The sequence below is a fragment of the Microcaecilia unicolor genome, chromosome 10 (assembly GCF_901765095.1).
Source record: "Microcaecilia unicolor chromosome 10, aMicUni1.1, whole genome shotgun sequence".
NCBI classification, from domain to species: Eukaryota; Metazoa; Chordata; class Amphibia; order Gymnophiona; family Siphonopidae; genus Microcaecilia; species Microcaecilia unicolor.
In genome coordinates, this window is record NC_044040.1 from 79,733,392 (window position 1) to 79,752,041 (window position 18,650).

At 42.5% G+C, this 18,650-nt stretch overlaps 1 protein-coding gene across 1 annotated transcript in view; it reads left to right on the plus strand.

The window, feature by feature from the left end:
- Positions 1-18,650, plus strand: part of MON2 (MON2 homolog, regulator of endosome-to-Golgi trafficking) — a 461,654-nt gene that overhangs the window by 434,825 nt on the left and 8,179 nt on the right. The window contains 2 exon segments of the mRNA XM_030215834.1: positions 7,668-7,875; positions 11,844-11,926. Of these exon segments, the coding sequence (XP_030071694.1) occupies positions 7,668-7,875; positions 11,844-11,926 (291 nt within the window).

An 18,650-nucleotide genomic window follows, 5' to 3' on the forward strand; every position in this document is an offset into this window, starting at 1 on the left:
GCTGGGCACACGTCACTTCCAGTACTGTGTGCTACCCTTTGGGCTCGCCTCTGCGCCCAGAGTGTTCACGAAGTGCTTGGCTGTAGTAGCAGCAGCACTTCGCAGACTGGGGGTACACGTGTTCCCATATCTCGACGATTGGCTGGTGAAGAACACATCCGAGGCAGGAGCCCTGCAGTCCATGCAGATGACTATTCGCCTCCTGGAGCTACTGGGGTTTGTGATAAATTATCCAAAGTCCCACCTTCTCCCAGTGCAGAAACTCGAATTCATAGGAGCTCTGCTGGATTCTCGGATGGCTCGCGCCTATCTTCCAGAGACGAGAGCCAACAACTTGTTGTCCCTCGTCTCGCGGGTGCGAGCGTCCCAGCAGATCACAGCTCGGCAGATGTTGAGATTGCTGGGCCACATGGCCTCCACAGTTCATGTGACTCCCATGGCCCGCCTTCACATGAGCTCTGCCCAATGGACCCTAGCTTCCCAGTGGTCTCAGGCTGCTGGGGACCTAGAAGACGTGATCCACCTGTCCATGAGTTTTCTCAAATCCCTGTATTGGTGGACGATTTGGTCCAATTTGACTCTGGGACGTCCTTTCCAAATTCCTCAGCCACAAAAAGTGCTGACCACGGATGCATCTCTCCTGGGGTGGGGAGCTCATGTCGATGGGCTTCACACCCAAGGAAGCTGGTCCCTCCAGGAACGCGATCTGCAGATCAATCTTCTGGAGTTACGAGCGGTCTGGAATGCTCTGAAGGCTTTCAGAGATCGGCTGTCCCACCAAATTATCCAAATTCAGACAGACAACCAGGTTGCCATGTATTACATCAACAAGCAGGGGGGCACCGGATCTCGCCCCCTGTGTCAGGAAGCCGTCAGCATGTGGCTCTGGGCTCGCCGTCACGGCATGGTGCTCCAAGCCACATATCTGGCAGGCGTAAACAACAGTCTGGCCGACAGTTTGAGCAGGATTATGCAACCTCACGAGTGGTCGCTCAATTTCCGTGTAGTGCGACAGATCTTCCAGGTGTGGGGCACCCCCTTGGTAGACCTCTTCACATCTCGAGCCAACCACAAAGTCCCTCAGTTCTGTTCCAGGCTTCAGGCCCACGGCAGACTGGCATCGGATGCCTTCCTCCTGGACTGGGGGGAGGGTCTGCTGTATGCTTATCCTCCCATACCTCTGGTGGGGAAGACTTTGTTGAAACTCAAGCAAGACCGAGGCACCATGATTCTGATTGCTCCTTTTTGGCCGCGTCAGATCTGGTTCCCTCTTCTTCTGGAGTTGTCCTCCGAAGAACCGTGGAGATTGGAGTGTTTTCCGACCCTCATCACACAGGACGAAGGGGCGCTTCTGCATCCCAACCTCCGGTCCCTGGCTCTCACGGCCTGGATGTTGAGAGCGTAGACTTTGCCTCTTTGGGTCTGTCAGAGGGTGTCTCCCGCATCTTGCTTGCTTCCAGGAAAGATTCCACTAAGAGGAGTTACTTCTTTCTATGGAGGAGGTTTGCCGTCTGGTGTGACAGCAAGGCCCTAGATCCTCGCTCTTGTCCTACACAGACCCTGCTTGAATACCTTCTGCACTTGTCTGAGTCTGGTCTCAAGACCAACTCTGTAAGGGTTCACCTTAGTGCAATCAGTGCATACCATTACCGTGTGGAAGGTAAGCCGATCTCAGGACAGCCTTTAGTTGTTCGCTTCATGAGAGGTTTGCTTTTGTCAAAGCCCCCTGTCAAGCCTCCTACAGTGTCATGGGATCTCAATGTCGTTCTCACCCAGCTGATGAAACCTCCTTTTGAGCCACTGAATTCCTGCCATCTGAAGTACTTGACCTGGAAGGTCATTTTCTTGGTGGCAGTTACTTCAGCTCGTAGAGTCAGTGAGCTTCAGGCCCTGGTAGCCCAGGCTCCTTACACCAAATTTCATCATAACAGAGTAGTCCTCCGCACTCACCCTAAGTTCTTGCCAAAGGTTGTGTCGGAGTTCCATCTGAACCAGTCAATTGTCTTGCCAACATTTTTTCCCCGTTCTCATTCCTGCCCTGCTGAACGTCAGCTGCACACATTGGACTGCAAGAGAGCATTGGCCTTCTATCCGGAGCGGACACAGCCCAACAGACAGTCCGCCCAGTTGTTTGTTTCTTTTGATCCCAACAGGAGGGGAGTGGCTGTGGGGAAACGCACCATATCCAATTGGCTAGCAGATTGCATTTCCTTCACTTACGCCCAGGCTGGGCTGGCTCTTGAGGGTCATGTCACGGCTCATAATGTTAGAGCCATGGCAGCGTCGGTAGCCCACTTGAAGTCAGCCACTATTGAAGAGATTTGCAAAGCTGCGACGTGGTCATCTGTCCACACATTCACATCTCATTACTGCCTGCAGCAGGATACCCGACGCGACAGTCGGTTCGGGCAGTCAGTGCTTCAGAATCTATTCGGGGTTTAGAATCCAACTCCACCCCCCTAGGCCCATGTTTGTTCTGTTCCAGGCTGTACTCCCAGTTAGTTGGTAAATATTTTAGGTCAATCTCAGTTATGTCCTCGCCGTTGCGAGGCCCAATTGACCATGGTTGTTGTTTTGAGTGAGCCTGGGGGCTAGGGATACCCCATCAGTGAGAACAAGCAGCCTGCTTGTGCTCGGAGAAAGCGAATGCTACATACCTGTAGAAGGTATTCTCCGAGGACAGCAGGCTGATTGTTCTCACAAACCCGCCCGCCTCCCCTTTTGGAGTTGTGTCTTCCCTTGTTTTTGTCTTGCTACATATGAGACTGGCCGGCACGAGCCGGTTCGGGCGGGAAGACAGCCGCGCATGCGCGGTGCGCATCGGCGAGCGAGGACTAGCAAAGGACTTTGCTAGAAAGTGTTCCGATTGGAGGGGCTGCCGTGGACGTCACCCATCAGTGAGAACAATCAGCCTGCTGTCCTCGGAGAATACCTTCTACAGGTATGTAGCATTCGCTTTAGTTGCTACTGGGGGTCCTTGTATAAACTATTCTATAAAGGCACATTTAGTTGCTGCTTAGGTCCTGTAAAAGCACATAGAGCTTCTTTTACAAATCTGCACTACTGATTCTCACACGGCAAATGAGAGCCCAAGGGAGTTTAGAAAAATGGGGAGGTAGGTTCTGGTGTGCTGTCAGAGGGTCTAGGGATAGGTGGAGAAGGGTGGGTGAAGTTTTGTTGGGGGAAGCCCAGAAGTGGAGTTTGATGTCAACTTTTGCATCTGAGAACATAAGAACATAAAAACATAAGAGTAGCCATACTGAATCAGACCAATGGTCTATCTAGCCCAATATCCAAATAGTCGCCAAGCCAGGTCACAAGTACCTGGCAGAAATCCAATTAGCAGCAACATTCCATGCTACCAATCCCGGGGCAAGCAGTTGCTGCCCCATGTCTATCTCAATAGCAGACTATGGACTTTTCCTCCAGGAATTTGTCAAACTCTTTTTAAACCCAGATACGCTAACCGCTGTTACTACATCATCTGGCAAAGAGTTCCAGAGTTTAACTATTCGTTGAGTGAAAAAATATTTCCTCCTATTTGTTTTTGAAGTATTTCCATGTAACTACCTTGAATGTTCCCTAGTCTTTGTACTTTAGGAACAAGTAAAAAATCAATTTACTTCTACTCGTTCTACACCACTCAGGATTTTGTAGACCTCAATCATATCTCCCCTCAATCGTCTCTTTCAAAGTAGAAGAGCCCTAACCTCCTTAGCCTTTCCTCATACGAGAGGCGTTCCATCCCCTTTATCATTTTGGTCGCTCTTCTTTGAGCCTTTTGTAATTCTGCTGTATCTTTTTTGAGATACAGCGACCAGAACTGAATGCAATACTCAAGGTGCGGTCACACCATGGCGCAATACAAAGGCATTATAGTATTTTCAGTCTTATTCACCATCCCTTTCCTAATAATTCCTAGCATCCTGTTTCGTTTTTTTGGCCGCCGCTGCACACTGAGCAGAAGATTTCAGCATATTATCTACAACGACACCTAGATCTTTTTCTTGAGTTCTGACCCCGAAAGTGGACCCTAGTCTTAGGTAGCTATGTTTCAGATTATTTTTTTCAATTTGCATCACCTTGCATTTCTCCACATTAAATTTCATCTGCCATTTGGATGCTCAGTCTTACAATTTCCTAAGCACAATATTTTACAGTCCGCTCGTGTTTTAACAACCTTGAATAGTTTTGTATCATCTGAAAATTTAATCACCTCACTCGTCGTTCCAATTTCCAGATCATTTATAAATATATTAAATAGCACCGGTCCCAATATAGATCCCTGCAACATTCCACTGTTCACCCTCATGGATTGAGAGAAATAACCATTTAACCCAACCCTCTGTTTTCTATCCTATAACCAATTCCTAATCCACACTGGAACCTTGCCTCCTATCCCATGACTAGTAAATTTTCTCACAAGTCTCTCATGAGGCACTTTATGAAAAGCTTTCTGAAAATCTAGTTACACTACATCAACCAGCTCACCTTTATCCACATGTTTATTCACACCTTCAAAGAAATGAAACAGATTGGTAGGCAAGACTTCCCTTGGCCGAACTCATGCTGACTCTGTCCCATTAAACCATGTTTGTTTATGTGTTCCGTAATTTTATTCTTTATAAAAGTTTCCACATTGGCCACCTTCCAATCTTCAGGTACTATGGACGATTATGGACTATCTGTTGGAGTTCCCCAGGGATCTGTCCTTGGACCCCTTCTCTTCTCAATCTACACCTCTTCCCTGGGCTCGCTGATCTCGTCTCATGGTTTTCAGTATCATCTTTATGCTGATGACACCCAGCTATACCTCTCCACACCTGACATCACCGCGGCGACCCAGGCCAAGGTATCGGCCTGTTTATCCGACATTGCGGCATGGATGTCCAACCGCCACCTGAAGCTGAACATGTCCAAGACCGAGCTCCTCGTCTTTCCTCCTAAACCCACCTCTCCTCTTCCTCCACTCTCTATCTCAGTTGATAACACCCTCATCCTCCCCGTCCCATCTGCCCGCAACCTCGGAGTCATCTTCGACTCCTCCCTCTCCTTCGCTGCGCATATCCAACAGACTGCCAAGACCTGTCGCTTCTTCCTCTTCAACATCAGCAAAATTCGCCCTTTCCTCTCTGAGCACACCACCAGAACTCTCGTCCACGCTCTCATTACCTCTCGCCTTGATTACTGCAACTTACTCCTCACCGGCCTCCCACTCAGCCATCTATCCCCCCTTCATTCCGTTCAGAACGCTGCTGCACGTCTTATATTCCGCCAGAACCGATATACTCATATCACCCCTCTCCTCAAATCACTTCATTGGCTTCCGATCAGATATCGCATACAATTCAAGCTCCTCCTCCTTACCTACAAATGCACTCAGTCTGCGGCTCCTCACTACCTCTCCACCCTCATCTCCCCCTATGTTCCCGCCCGTAACCTCCGCTCACAGGAGAAAGCCCTTCTCTCAGTACCCTTCTCCACCACTGCCAACTCCAGGCTCCGCTCATTCTGCCTTGCCTCACCCTATGCCTGGAACAATCTTCCTTTACCCATACGCCTTGCCCCCTCCCTACCCATCTTCAAATCTCTGCTTAAAACTCACCTCTTCAATGCTGCCTTCGGCGCCTAACCGCTTGAGAAATATAGAATGCCCCAATCTATCCACCCTATCAGATTAACTCGTCCTCTAGATTGTACATTTGTCTTTAGATTGTTCTCTTGTCTTTTAGATTGTAAGCTCTTTGAGCAGGGACTGTCCTTCTATGTTTAAATTGTACAGCGCTGCGTAACCCTAGTAGCGCTTTAGAAATGTTAGTTAGTTAGTAGTAGTAGTAGTAGTAGATTTTAACGACAGGTCACATATTACTAACAGCAGATCAGCAATTTCGTGTTTGAGTTCTTTGAGTGCCCTTGTATGCATGCCATCCATCCGGGTGATTTACTACTCTTTAATTTGTCAGTTTGGCTCAGTACATCTTCCAGGTTCACTGAGATTTCTTTCAGTTCCTCCACATCATCACCCTTGAAAACCATTTCCAGAACAGGCAGATCTCTTATATCTTCTTCCGTAAAGACAGAAGCAAATAATTCATTGAGTTTCTCTGCTATGGCCTTCTCCCTGAGTGCCCCTTTTGCTCCTTCATGATCTAACGGTCCTACAGATTCCCTCATAGGCTTTCTGCTTCTGATGTACCTGAAAACTTTGTTACTGTGAGTTTTAGCCTCTGCGGCAAGTTTCTCTTCATATTCTTTTTTTTAGCCTACTTTATTAATGTTTTGCATCTGACTTGCCAGTGCTTATGTTGCTTCTTATTTTCTTCATTTGGGTCCTTTTTCCATTCTTTGAAGGACAGTCTTTTGTATGTAATATCCTCTTTTACTTCACGTTTTAACTATACCGGCTGTCATTTTCTCTTCTTTCCACCTTTGCAAATACATGGAATGCATCTGGACTGGGCTTCCAAAATGGCTTTTTTGAATAATGCCCATGCCTGACTTAGTGTCCTAACCTTAGCAGCCGATCCTTTTAGTTTCTTTTTAACCATTTTTCTCATTTTATTATAGTCGCCCTTTTGAAAATTAAATGCAGCTACAGTAGATTTCATTTGCGGACTTATCCCAGATAGTAGCTCAAACTTGATCATGTTATGATTACTGTTTCCCAGGGGACCCAACACCACCATCTCTCGCACTATGCCCTCCATGCCACCAAGGACCAGATCCAAAATGGCTCCTTTCAGTTTCTGGACCAGTTGTTCCAAGAAGCAGTCATTTATTACATGTAGAAATTTTATCTCCCTGGCACTCCCTGATATAACATTTATCCAGTCAATATCAGGGTAATTGAAATCACCCATTATTATAGCGTTGCCCAATTTGCCAGCTTTCCTAATCTCTGTAAACATTTCTTCATCCGTCTGCCCCGTGCTTGAGACCCTAGTTCGTAAGTGGGAGCTGACACTTGCTGGTTTCTGGATACACAAAAATTGATGTGGATTTTTTTTTAATTGAAGCATGTCTTCCCATTGTAAACTGAGAAGTACATATCTGTGTTTGGGGCACTCTCAAACCACTCCCGAACACTCCCTCTTTAAATATCTGTGTCCCTGGTTATAGACATCCCAGTAACAGGAAGGTGCATAGTGGAGTGGCCCAGGGATATATATTGGGACAGCTGCTTTTTAACATGTGCATGTGATATGACCTAGAAATGGAAACTCAGTCCTCAAAGCCCCAGGTCCAAGAGGTCAGTTTCCTCACATTTATGCGTTATTTATAGGAAGTGCTAAATGCCAATAAGAACATTTTCTAAAATGACACATGTATTCCCTTTGTAAAATGGGCAGTACACATATTTTTAAAGCCCACCTACATCATGTGCCTCTGAAATCTGTACATGCTGTGGATATACACATATAAGTAGTGGCTTTTCTAAAATTGCAGCTTACACATGTGTGCCCATTTAGCTTTTTAGTTCAGTGCATCAGGAGTAAAATGTTTTTCATGGCAAGCTCAGTGCACAGTTCTAATGAATGGCTTATTACATTGGCCCCTGTACCTTGCCTTGAACTACTCAGGCATGATGTAAAGCCCTTCTATATTGTGCCCTATTTAAGGTTAAAACATTTGCTTCTCTCTGAAATACTTATGTTTTACTTTCACAGAAGCAGAAATTGACATTCGAATGAGAGAAGAATTCTCTAAAATGTGCTTTGAAACACTACTTCAGTTTTCATTCAGTAATAAAGTCACAACTCCTCAGGAAGGCTTCATCTCCCGTATGGCACTCTCTGTGCTTTTGAAGAGAGCCCAGGATGTATTAAATCGTTACATAGAAGATGAAAGACTAAGTGGCAAATGTCCTCTTCCACGGTACGAACAATGTATTTTTGCAGTATAAATAATAACCATTTTAGATTTATTGATCTGTTCTATAGATTACCAAACCTTTACATAAAAGTAAGTCCCAACAGGAAGTATAATGCACTTGTACACTCTGTTCTCTCATTTCAGTCAAAATGGAAACAATACATATTAGTGTTCACTTTGAAAAGCTTTATTTATTTATTTATTTATTTATTTTGTCATCTTAATCTTGAAGACTACTGGATTATTTGTTGTTGTGATACATATTTTTTCCATCGACAAACAGAACTGAGTAAGGCACACAAGTGAGGTAATATCTTTCAAGAACTCCTCAGTTTTGTTTTATCCACCTGCTGAATTCACGCAAAACAAAATTCTTCTGTAAACTTTGTCTTCAGTCGTGTATTCAATGCTATTTTTTGTCAGTAGCTTCTTTATTATTTTCTAAAAATAAAAAAGAGATTCTTGATGTTGCTGAAGTTGGGATTTTGACCATTCCCAAAATGCAATAAAAAGATCTAGAACTTTGACATTTATTCTGAGTATGTCTAATGCTTGGGTTCTGACCTTGATCAAAAAGAGGCTTGGGACCCCTTTTAGAATGAGCTGTTGCCACCCCCTAATGCTAGACTCCCATGTTCATGTCATACATTCATAAGTACATAAGCACCGCCATACTGGGAAAAGACCAAGGGTCCATCAAGCCCAGCATCCTGTCTCCGACAGTGGCCAATCCAGGCTTCAAGAACCTGGCACCCCCCCCCCCCCCCCAAAAAAAAAAAAAAAATGTAATAATGTTCTATGGACTTTTCCCTCAGAAATCTGTCCAAACCCCCTTTAAATTCCTTAAGACCAGCTGCTGTCACTACATTTTCTGGCAACGGCATTTTTGGACATCCTTTGACCTGAGCTAAACGCGCTGTGATTGGTTCAGAGACTTCCAGGTCTCTCAGCGAGTGAAGGACGTCCAAAAAGGCCGTTTTATTATTGCGGGGGGGGGGGGGGGGGGGGGGGGAGGACGTCCAAAATGGATGTCTTTTTGGATGGACGTCCTCAACTGCACTCTCCTGCTGGGATCGAGCCACATTGGAGCCTTCCTGCAGCAGGCCGTGGAGGGGGTGAGCGGCGCGGCGTCTTTCGGGCGGCACAGGTCTTTGGAAAATGGCTCGGAGAAGCCTTTAGTGCCACGGTTTACCACTTGCTTGTTAATGGCTCGTTAAGTTTAGTGCATCTGGCCCTAAGTTTTACTGTAAATTTGCTTACCACTCAATCCGTCCCAGATTCGTCATTGATAAAGTAAGTGAAGTTTAAAACTTCTTTGAGAAAAAATAAAATGTATTAACTTCAATTTTAACAGCAGTTTATAAAGCAAAGTTCTATTTAAGAATATTTTATATTTCTCTTGCATCATTTTTAATAACAATGAAATATTTCGGAATTTTTTTGTTCAGCTATGAATTTTAGTATTCAGTGAGGCAGATTTTAGAAATGACATCCAGTTCAGATTAAGGGCCCTGTTTACATCCTTAAGGCCTTGTACATCCTTAAGGCCTTGTTTACTAAGCCACGCTGTAGGCGCGCAAAATGTTTAGCGTGCACTAACGCTAGAGACACCCATAGGAATACAATGGGTGTCTCTATCGTTAGCGCGTGCTAAAAAGTTAGCACGCTTACAGCGCGGCTTAGTAAACAAGGCCTTAAGGATGTACAAGTCAGTAAATTGCATATGGACATCCATTTCTCATGTATTTTAGAATAGCATCTGCCACATATAGCCTGTTCTAAAATGCTTGATCAGTGGACCCCCACGCGCTAGCTACGACTAGCATAAACATCCATTTTACAAACTGAAACTTCCAAACTATGAATGGGGAAAACAAGGGTCATGGATGACTTTGTCACTTCATAGGAATGTCCATATTATAAAATTGATATGTAGACATCCATGTGGAGAGTTAGCATAATGATTAGAGAGGTGGTTGAGAACCAGGGCAGAGAACTTGAGGATTGCCAGTTCAAATCTCACTGCAGCTGTTTCTAATTTTCTTTCTTTTAATTGTGAGGCTTGCAAGGACAGAAAAATACCCATTGTGACTTCCCTTACTCCTTCAGTGGAAAACTCAATCAGAACACCTTTCTGTAATCTGGGCATGCCAAGCACCAGGTCTACGTACGGATGTCCATCTTTTTGGGCATAGATGTCCTTTCCCCTTCTGAAATTGATTTGAACATCTATATTTTGGCCTTTCCCTAGTTCTGCCCAAAACAAGCCAGATCATGCCCCCTTGCCATGTGGATGTACTGCTGTTTTGACAGCCATATCCTGGCTTTCTAAAATTGGAATTTGGATATCTGTGCAATATGGATGTCTAAATGCCATTTTTCAGACAGCCAAAACATAAATAGAACTTCTAAAATAAGGGCCACTGTGTCACAAACATAAACATTGTCTATCAGGTGTGTTACAACACAAGAAAGGTTGAGAGCCACTTCTCTAGATTGTAAATGTGCTCTCTCTCTTGCTACTTGAAAAAAAAATGACTCATTAAAAGAAATCTATTCAACATTTTGTCTTCAATCCAAATAGGTCTGGTATACCAATTGCAAAAAGGACTTTAGCAAACTAGATGGCTTCATGTATTCAGCTCTGCTACAAAAAAACAAAAAGCAGATGTTCCTCTCAGCTGCAAGGTCAAGTCTCATCAAATTAAAGCTACTGCAGCAATAGTGGCCCTCTTCAACTCTGCTTTGCTGAATACCATTTACAGAGCAGCTACTAGTCATCTATTCATCCCATTACTGCACATTATTGTTTGGACTGTACCTCAGCACATGGCATTGCCTTTAGTCAAGAGTACTGGCTATTCTGGCCTTATCAACTAGCAACTCTCACAATAGATTATACAGCCACTCTAAAGACTAAGAGGTATTTTTACTAAGCTGCAGTAGAAAGTGGCCTTAGCACACCCTTAAGTGGGCCTTTCCCGCGGTTTAAAGCCATTTTTTTACCACGGCCAGAAAATGGCAGATTTTCCATTTTTTCAATTAATGGCCATGCGCTAATTTTGCCGTTAGTGAATGGCCATTAAGAAAGGCTAGCATGTGAGCATTTGCTGACACCTATTTTGTAAGTGGTAAGGGCTCATGCCCTAATCCTGCACTAATCAACTAGCATGCAGTAATGTAGCTTCACTAACTGATTAGCACAGAAATGCCCACTCTCCGCCTCCCAGACAAGCCTCCTCTGATAAAATTATTTTTTAGAGTGCATCCTGCAGTAAGCCATTTTAAGCTGTGGTAAGTGCCCACTAGCACTTACCACAGCTTAGTAAAATGACCTCTAAGACAATATCAAACTGAGCAGCTGTAAGCTTGGGAGTTGCCCACTGGTGTGCCTGCTTCAGTGCTGCTTGTTGAAGGGAGAAGCAATGTTGCTTACCTGCAATAAGACTGACAAAGTACACAGTCCATTCCACCTCCCCAAGAATTGCTTGAATGTTTTGAACTTTAGAACTAACTGAGTTGCTGAGGAGACCACTGAATGCTAAGAACTTTACACTAAGTTCAGGGCTCAGAGAGTGCAGTTCCATCTTGGTGCCATTGGAGGATACCACTCCACATGTGTGCTTTATCAGTCCTGCTGTCTATGGGAAACATATACTACAGGTGAGCAGTATTCCTTTATAGCAACTCTGGGAGGTATAATCTTTTGGAGGGCTGTTTTCTTCATTTACTCCATAAAATGTTTTTTTGTAGAAACTGTAGCGCATTTATTTTTTGCACAGAAATAACAAGAACAAATAAAGGAGAAAAAAAATTGTTTTATCATTTACAATTCACAGTTTGGAATAGATAAACAAAACTCAAGATTGTTGCTCTAAATTATACCATTTGGCTGTAACCAATAAAACATGGTATCTGAAGTTTTAAGGTATGCCATTGTAGTTATGGAATGTTTTATTTTCTTTTTTTAGGCAACGAGTAACAGAAATCATATTTGTTTTAAAAGCAGTCAGCACTCTCATAGATTCGCTTAAGAAAACTCAGCCAGAAAACGGTAAGTAATTAAATAGGATAATCAAAGGTATGAAGGAATGACACTTCCAAAAACACAAGGTGTCATTCACAGAATTTATTCCTGAATAACAACCTGTGAACTCAAAACTGGTGGACTCAACACAGTGCTGTGTTTCAGTTCTGGTCACGCCTGCCTCAGGAGTGTAAAAAATACATTGAGATAAAATATACATAAATAAACATAGAGAATACATGGTAATAAAACTAACCAAGTAGAAAAACAATCAAATATGAATCATATTTTTAGAAAAAACATTAAAACCATTCCATTAGAGACAAAGAGTGCTAATATGATAACAATTAAAAAAACTTGGTAAATACGAGTACTTTTAACGTTTTGTTCTCCCCTCCCTCTCTCTTACCTCTTAGGAGCTTGTCTAGTCTCTCTGAACTGTTGTGTGCTTGCTTGAATTGCGCTATCCAATATTGTAGTTCTCTTTCCTCTTTATGATTATGTTTCTTTGACTTTTTCATTATTGTACACGGCTTTGAACTACTTTTCAAATCTGCATGTGTGCTTCTATCTCATTTCTTCTGCCTACAGATAAAGCAAGTGCAAAATACTTGGGGAAATTTTCAAACAGCCTGTCTAGATGTAAAACACTCCTGGACCTTCATTAGAACATAAGCATTGCCATACCGGGACAATACTAACGTCCATCAAGCCCAGTTTTCTGTTTCCAACAGTGGCCAATCCATGTCACAAGTATCTGGCAAGATCCCAAAAGAGTAAAAAAGATTTTATGCTGTTTATCCTAGAAATAAGCAGTAAATTTTCCCAAGTTCATCAGTGTATGGACTTTTCTTTCAGGAAATTAGCCATACCTTTTGTAAACCCTTCTAAGCTAACTGCTTTTATCACATTCTCTGGCATTGAATTCCAGAGTTTAGTTACGTGCTGAATGAAGACATATTTTCTCTGGTTTGTTTTAAATTTACCACTTAGTAGCTTCATTGTGTGCCACCTAGTCCTAGTATTTTTGGAAAGAGTAAACAAGTGGTTCACATCTACCCATTCCACTCCACTCAGTATTTTATAGACATCTGTCATATCTCCCCTCAGTCTTCCCTTCTCCAAGCTGAAGAGTCCTAGCCGCTTTAGCCTTTCTTCATAAGGAAGCTGTCCCATCCACTTTATCATTTTTATCACCTTTCTCTGTACCTTTTCCAATTCCACTATCTCTTTTTTGAGATGCAGTGACCAGAATTGCACACAGTATTCGAGGTGCAGTCCACCATGGAACAATACAAAGGCATTATAACATTCTCATTTTTGTTTTCCAGTCCTTTACTAATAATTTGTCCTGTTTGTCTGTCCTGATTAGATTGTAAGCTCTGTCGAGCAAGGACAGTCTCTTCATGTGTACAGTGTTGCGTACGTCTAGTAGCGCTATAGAAATCTCTTCATGTATACAATGCTGCATACGTCTAGTAGCACTATAGGAATGGTAAGTAGTAATAGTAGAGCTTTCCATTTGCTTTCTTAGCCGCCGCTGCATACTGAGCAGAGGGTTTCAATGTATCGTCAATGATGACACCTAGATCTTTTTCCTGGGCGGAACCTTGCATCAGGTAGCTATAGTTTGGATTCCTCTTTTCTCATTCATCACTTTGCACTTGCTCATATTAAATGTCATCTGCCATTTGGATGCCCCGTCTTGTAAGGTTCTCTTGCAATTTTTCGCAATCTCGTGATTTTTACAACTTTCAATAACTTTGTGTCATCAGCAGATTTAATTACCTCACTAGTTATTCCCATCTCTAGATCATTTAAAAATATGTTAAAAACCAATAGTCCCAGCACAGACCCCTGGGGAACCCCACTATCTACCCTTCTCCGTTGAGAATACTGGCTATTTAACCCTACTCTCTGTTTTCTATCTTATAACCAGTTGTTAATTCACATTAGGACATTACATCCTATCCCATAACTTTCTAATTTCCTCAGGAGTCTTTCAATGAGGATCTTTATTTATTTATTGGGATTTATTAACACCTTTATGAAGAGATTCACCCAAGGCGGTGTACAGCTTTGTCAAATGCCTTTTGAAAATCCAGATACACAATATTGACTGGCTCACCTTTATCCACATTTATTCATCCCTTCAAAGAAATGTAGTAGATTGGTGAAGCAAGATTTCCCTTGACTAAATCCATGTTGGCTTTGTCTCGTTAACCCATGCTTATGTATATGCTCTGTAATTTTGTTCTTTATAATAGTCTCTACCATTTTGCCTGGCATCTACGTCAGGCTCACCTGTCTATAATTTCCTGGATCACCTCTGGACCCTTTTTGAAAATTGGTGTTACATTGGCCACCCCCCCAATCTTCTGGTATCATTCTGGATTTTAAAGATAAATTACACATTACTAGCAATAGCTCTGCAAGTTCATTTTGCAATTCTGTCAGTACTCTGGGATGTATACCATCTGGTCCAGGCAATTTGCTACTCTTCAGTTTATCAAATTGCCCCATTACATCTTCCAGGTTTACAGAGATTTGTTTCAGTTTCTCTGATTCATTAGCACTAAGTGCCATGTCTGGTACTGGTATCTTCCTCACATCTTCCTCGAAGACTGAAGCAAAGAATTTATTTAACCTCTCCACTATGTGTTTTTGCCTCCAGTGCAGTGTTCTTTTCAAAGTCTCTCTTTGCCTTCCTTAGCGCTTTGCATTTGACATGCCATTCCTTATGCTATTTCCTATTATTTGTAGTTAGATCCTTCTTCCATTTTCTGAAAGATTTTCTTTTAGTTTTAATAGCTTCCTTCACCTCATATTTTAATCATGTCGACTATCATTTGGCCTTCCTTCCTCCTTATTTAATACATGGAATATATGTGGTCTGGGCTTCCAGGATAGTGCAGTAATGCGACATAGCCCATTCAAAGTGAATGGGCTGTGTTGGCATTGTCATGCCGCAGCAGTTTGGTAGCCTAATTGGGGGGGGGGGGGGGAACAGTTTGTTAGCCTAATTTCTGATAACATTCTTGCATCTGTCCATCCTGGCCAGGTAGATGGTAGTACACTGCTAACACTATCTTTTTCCCCTTTACACATGGAATTTCTATCCACAGGGATTCCAAGATGTGTTTTGTGTCTTGCAGAAACTATATACATAGTTTGTTTTTGAAAATTTACCATGGGTAGAAAGAATCAACACACTTTACACTGGCTTTTTCTTTAAGCACATATTTGCTCAAAACAACATACACAGATTTCAAAACCTAATCTGCTTGTTTTTCTTTCCAAATTCACCCTAAAAATATACCTTGGGGAATACCTCCCCCTCAGTGCAGTTACAGATATGCTTGCTATAAAGCCCCAACTTATATATATATATATATATATATATATATATATATATATATATATATATATATATATATATAGCCAGATTGGATAAGGGCAATTTCCACATAGTCAAATTATCTAAGTAATTTACTATTTACTTGGGTAAATGGAAAATAGTTCTTTATGGGAGTCTTTTACTAAAGTGCACTAATAGGTTTAGTGTGCACTAAATGAAAAGACGCCCATAGGACTACAATGGATATCATCATTTAGCGTACACTAAATTCATTAGTGCACCTTAGTTAAAAGGATTCCTATATGTATCTTACTGATCAACATTACTGCTATCCCTTAAACGTTTTCTAAGCTTTTTTGCTCCTTGGAGGAGATTTTTGCAATATAGGGGGGAATTCATCAACCAGCATTAGAGCCTTTGCACAGGTTAGGGCTTTAATGCATGTTAAGGAAATTAGCGCTTATTAAATGCTAAGAAGCCTATTTTTATACCTATGGGCTTCTTAGCATTTAGCGTGTGTCAAGGCCCTATCACCCACATGAAAGCCCTAATGCTGCTTGATGAATTCTCCCTATAATTTCAAAGTACTTTGCAGATCTGTGGAACATACTTTTATTATTCTTTTCATTAAAATGCTTATAGTTGCAAGTTTCACATTTTGTTTCAATCTCACCAAGATGCAGATGTATGTTGCCACAGAATTTTCTTACAAGTTGTAAGGTGGGAAGATCTGTGTATTTAGCTGATCTCAAGGAATGTATAATCATTTGAAATTCAATTTCCCATGTTGTTTTCTAATGGAAACAACAGTTAAAAAAACAAAGCAACAAAATTGTATTGCATTTTCTCTGTTATTTATAGTGTGTATTATATGCAAAGAGCGAAGACCATGTACTGTTTGCAAATAGTGTGCACCATTGAAAAGTAGTGCACACAATTTGCAAATAGTGCATCCCTTTAGACAGTAGAGCACACTAAAATAACTGTAAAGCTTTATTAATATAGGAGAATAGTCATTTAAAACCAATGTGGGGGAGGGGGGATGTCACTTGCCTGTTCATCTCCATTGGTTTTCAAAGCCTATTGTGTATTTATGTTTTTACTATGTTTATTTTATCTTAAAGAGTGAGCAGTGGGAGACGGGGCCGCGAGGATGTCATAGTTTGAATTTGCCAGTCCTTTGCTGTGATGGGTTTTGTCTCTAAGGAAGAAGTTTAGCAATGCATGGCTTGAAATGGCATCTGCTGATCTAGGATTTAATGCAGAGAGATTCACTTGGGGTGTAGAAATCCTAAGGAGCTATAAACAGTAGAGTGTGAGAGGCTGATGTGCAAACAACAGATGAGAAACCTCAGAGTGATAGTGTCTAAGAATCTCAAAGTGGTGAAATTAGGATTTAATGCAGAGAGATTCATTTGGGGTGTAAAAATCCTAAGAATTATATACAGTACGGTGTGAGAGGTTGATGTGCAAAGACCAGATGAGAAACCTCAGAGTGACAGTGTCTAAGAATCTCAGGGTGGTGAAAGATAGTAAGCTGTATAAAGAGGGGTATAACTAGCAGAAAGGAGAAGGGGATTATTCCTTTCTAACTGGCCATTGGTGAGGCCTCATTTAGAGTACTGTATTCAATTTGGAGGCTGTATCTCATAGAGGATATAAAGACTTGAAGCAGTTCAGAGAAAAGCAACCAAAATGGTATGAGTTCTTTTAAGAACCTGAATATGTATACCCTAGAGTAGAGGAGGGACAGAAGAGAGAAACATATGTTTAAATATTTGAACTTTTTCCAAAGACATGAGAACAGTACAGCTAGAGGATAAGAAATAAAGCCTAAAGGAGGAAAATTTTAAATGCAATATCAAGAGAAAGGGGTGGTAGATGGTTTGAATACCCTCCTAGGAGAGGTAGTAGGGACAAAAACGATGATAGAATTCAAAAGGGTATGGGATAAACACAGAAGATCCATATTTAACAAGAGGATAGAATCAAAGTATAGAGCATTTCTGCTCAAAAGAAAACCACGCTATTGAGAGGAGTACCCTGAATAGAGTGGCAGTTAGAGTCCTAACCACCTGGTGTGTATCTGCCCTAACACTTATATGTTTATTCTAAGATTTGATATAGCTAAGGTACTTACCTGTAGCAGGTGTTTCCGAGGACAGAAGGCTTTATGTTCAAAAAAGTGGGTGATGCCCACCCACATCACCCGGTCTGGGACTTATAACAAGTATAAGTAGAGTTTTGTGGAGCACGAGACACGCTCCACCACCCATGTGCATGTGCCTTCTCGCCTGTCGTGTGAACGCAGTCTCCTCAGTTTAATACTACAGCAAAACTAAAGTAAAAATAATAGAGGAGACAACTCCAAGGGGAGATTGGTGGGGGGGGGGGGGGGGGAACTGTGAGAATATAAAGCCTGCTATCATTGGAGAACACCTGCTACAGGTAAGTACCTTAGCTTTCTCCGAGGACAAGCAGGCTTATTAATTCTCACAAGTGGGGAATCCCTAGCATCCTGGCTCACCAAAAACAATTGGGCCTCACAAGAGTGAGGACATAATGTAGATTAACCTGAAAGTATATACAGTCTGAATGAGAGTGCAGCCTGGAACAGAATATAACGAGCCTAGGAGGGTGGAGTTGGATTGTAGACCCCAAACAGATTCTCCAACACTGTCCGCCCTTATCTGATGATGCGTCGGGTAGTGTGATGTGAATGTGTGGACTGAAGACCACATAGCAGCCTTGCAAATTTCTTCAATAGAGGCTGACCTCAAGTGGGCTACTGACACAGCCATGGCTCTGACATTATGAGCCATGACAATACCCTCTAGAGCCAGCCCAGCCTGGGCATAATTGAAGGAAATGCAGCCAATAAGAAATGGTGCGTTTCCCAATGGTGACCCCCCCCCCCCCCCATCCTGTTGGGATCAAAAGAAACAAAATGGGCAGACTGTCTGTGGGGCCTGGTCCGCTCCATGTAGTAGGCCAGTGCTCTCTTGTAATCCAAAGTGTACAAACTACTTTTGCCAGGATGGGCATGAGGTCAGGGAAAGAGTGTTGGCAAGACAATTGACTGGTTCAGATGGAACTCCGACACCACTTTCGGCAGGAACTTAGGGTGAGTGCAGAGGACTACTCTGTTGTGATGAAACTTAGTGTAAGGTGCATCCACCACTAAGGCCTGAATCTCATTGACTCTACGAGCTGAAGTAACAGCCACCAAGAAAACGACCTTCCAGGTCAAGTACTTCAGATGGCAGGAATTCAGTAACTCAAAAGGAGCTTTCATCAGCAGGGTGAGAATGACATTGAGATCCCATGACACTGGTAGAGATTTGATAGGGGGCTTTGAGGCTTGGAACAAAACTGAGGTGCCTTGTGGTTGAT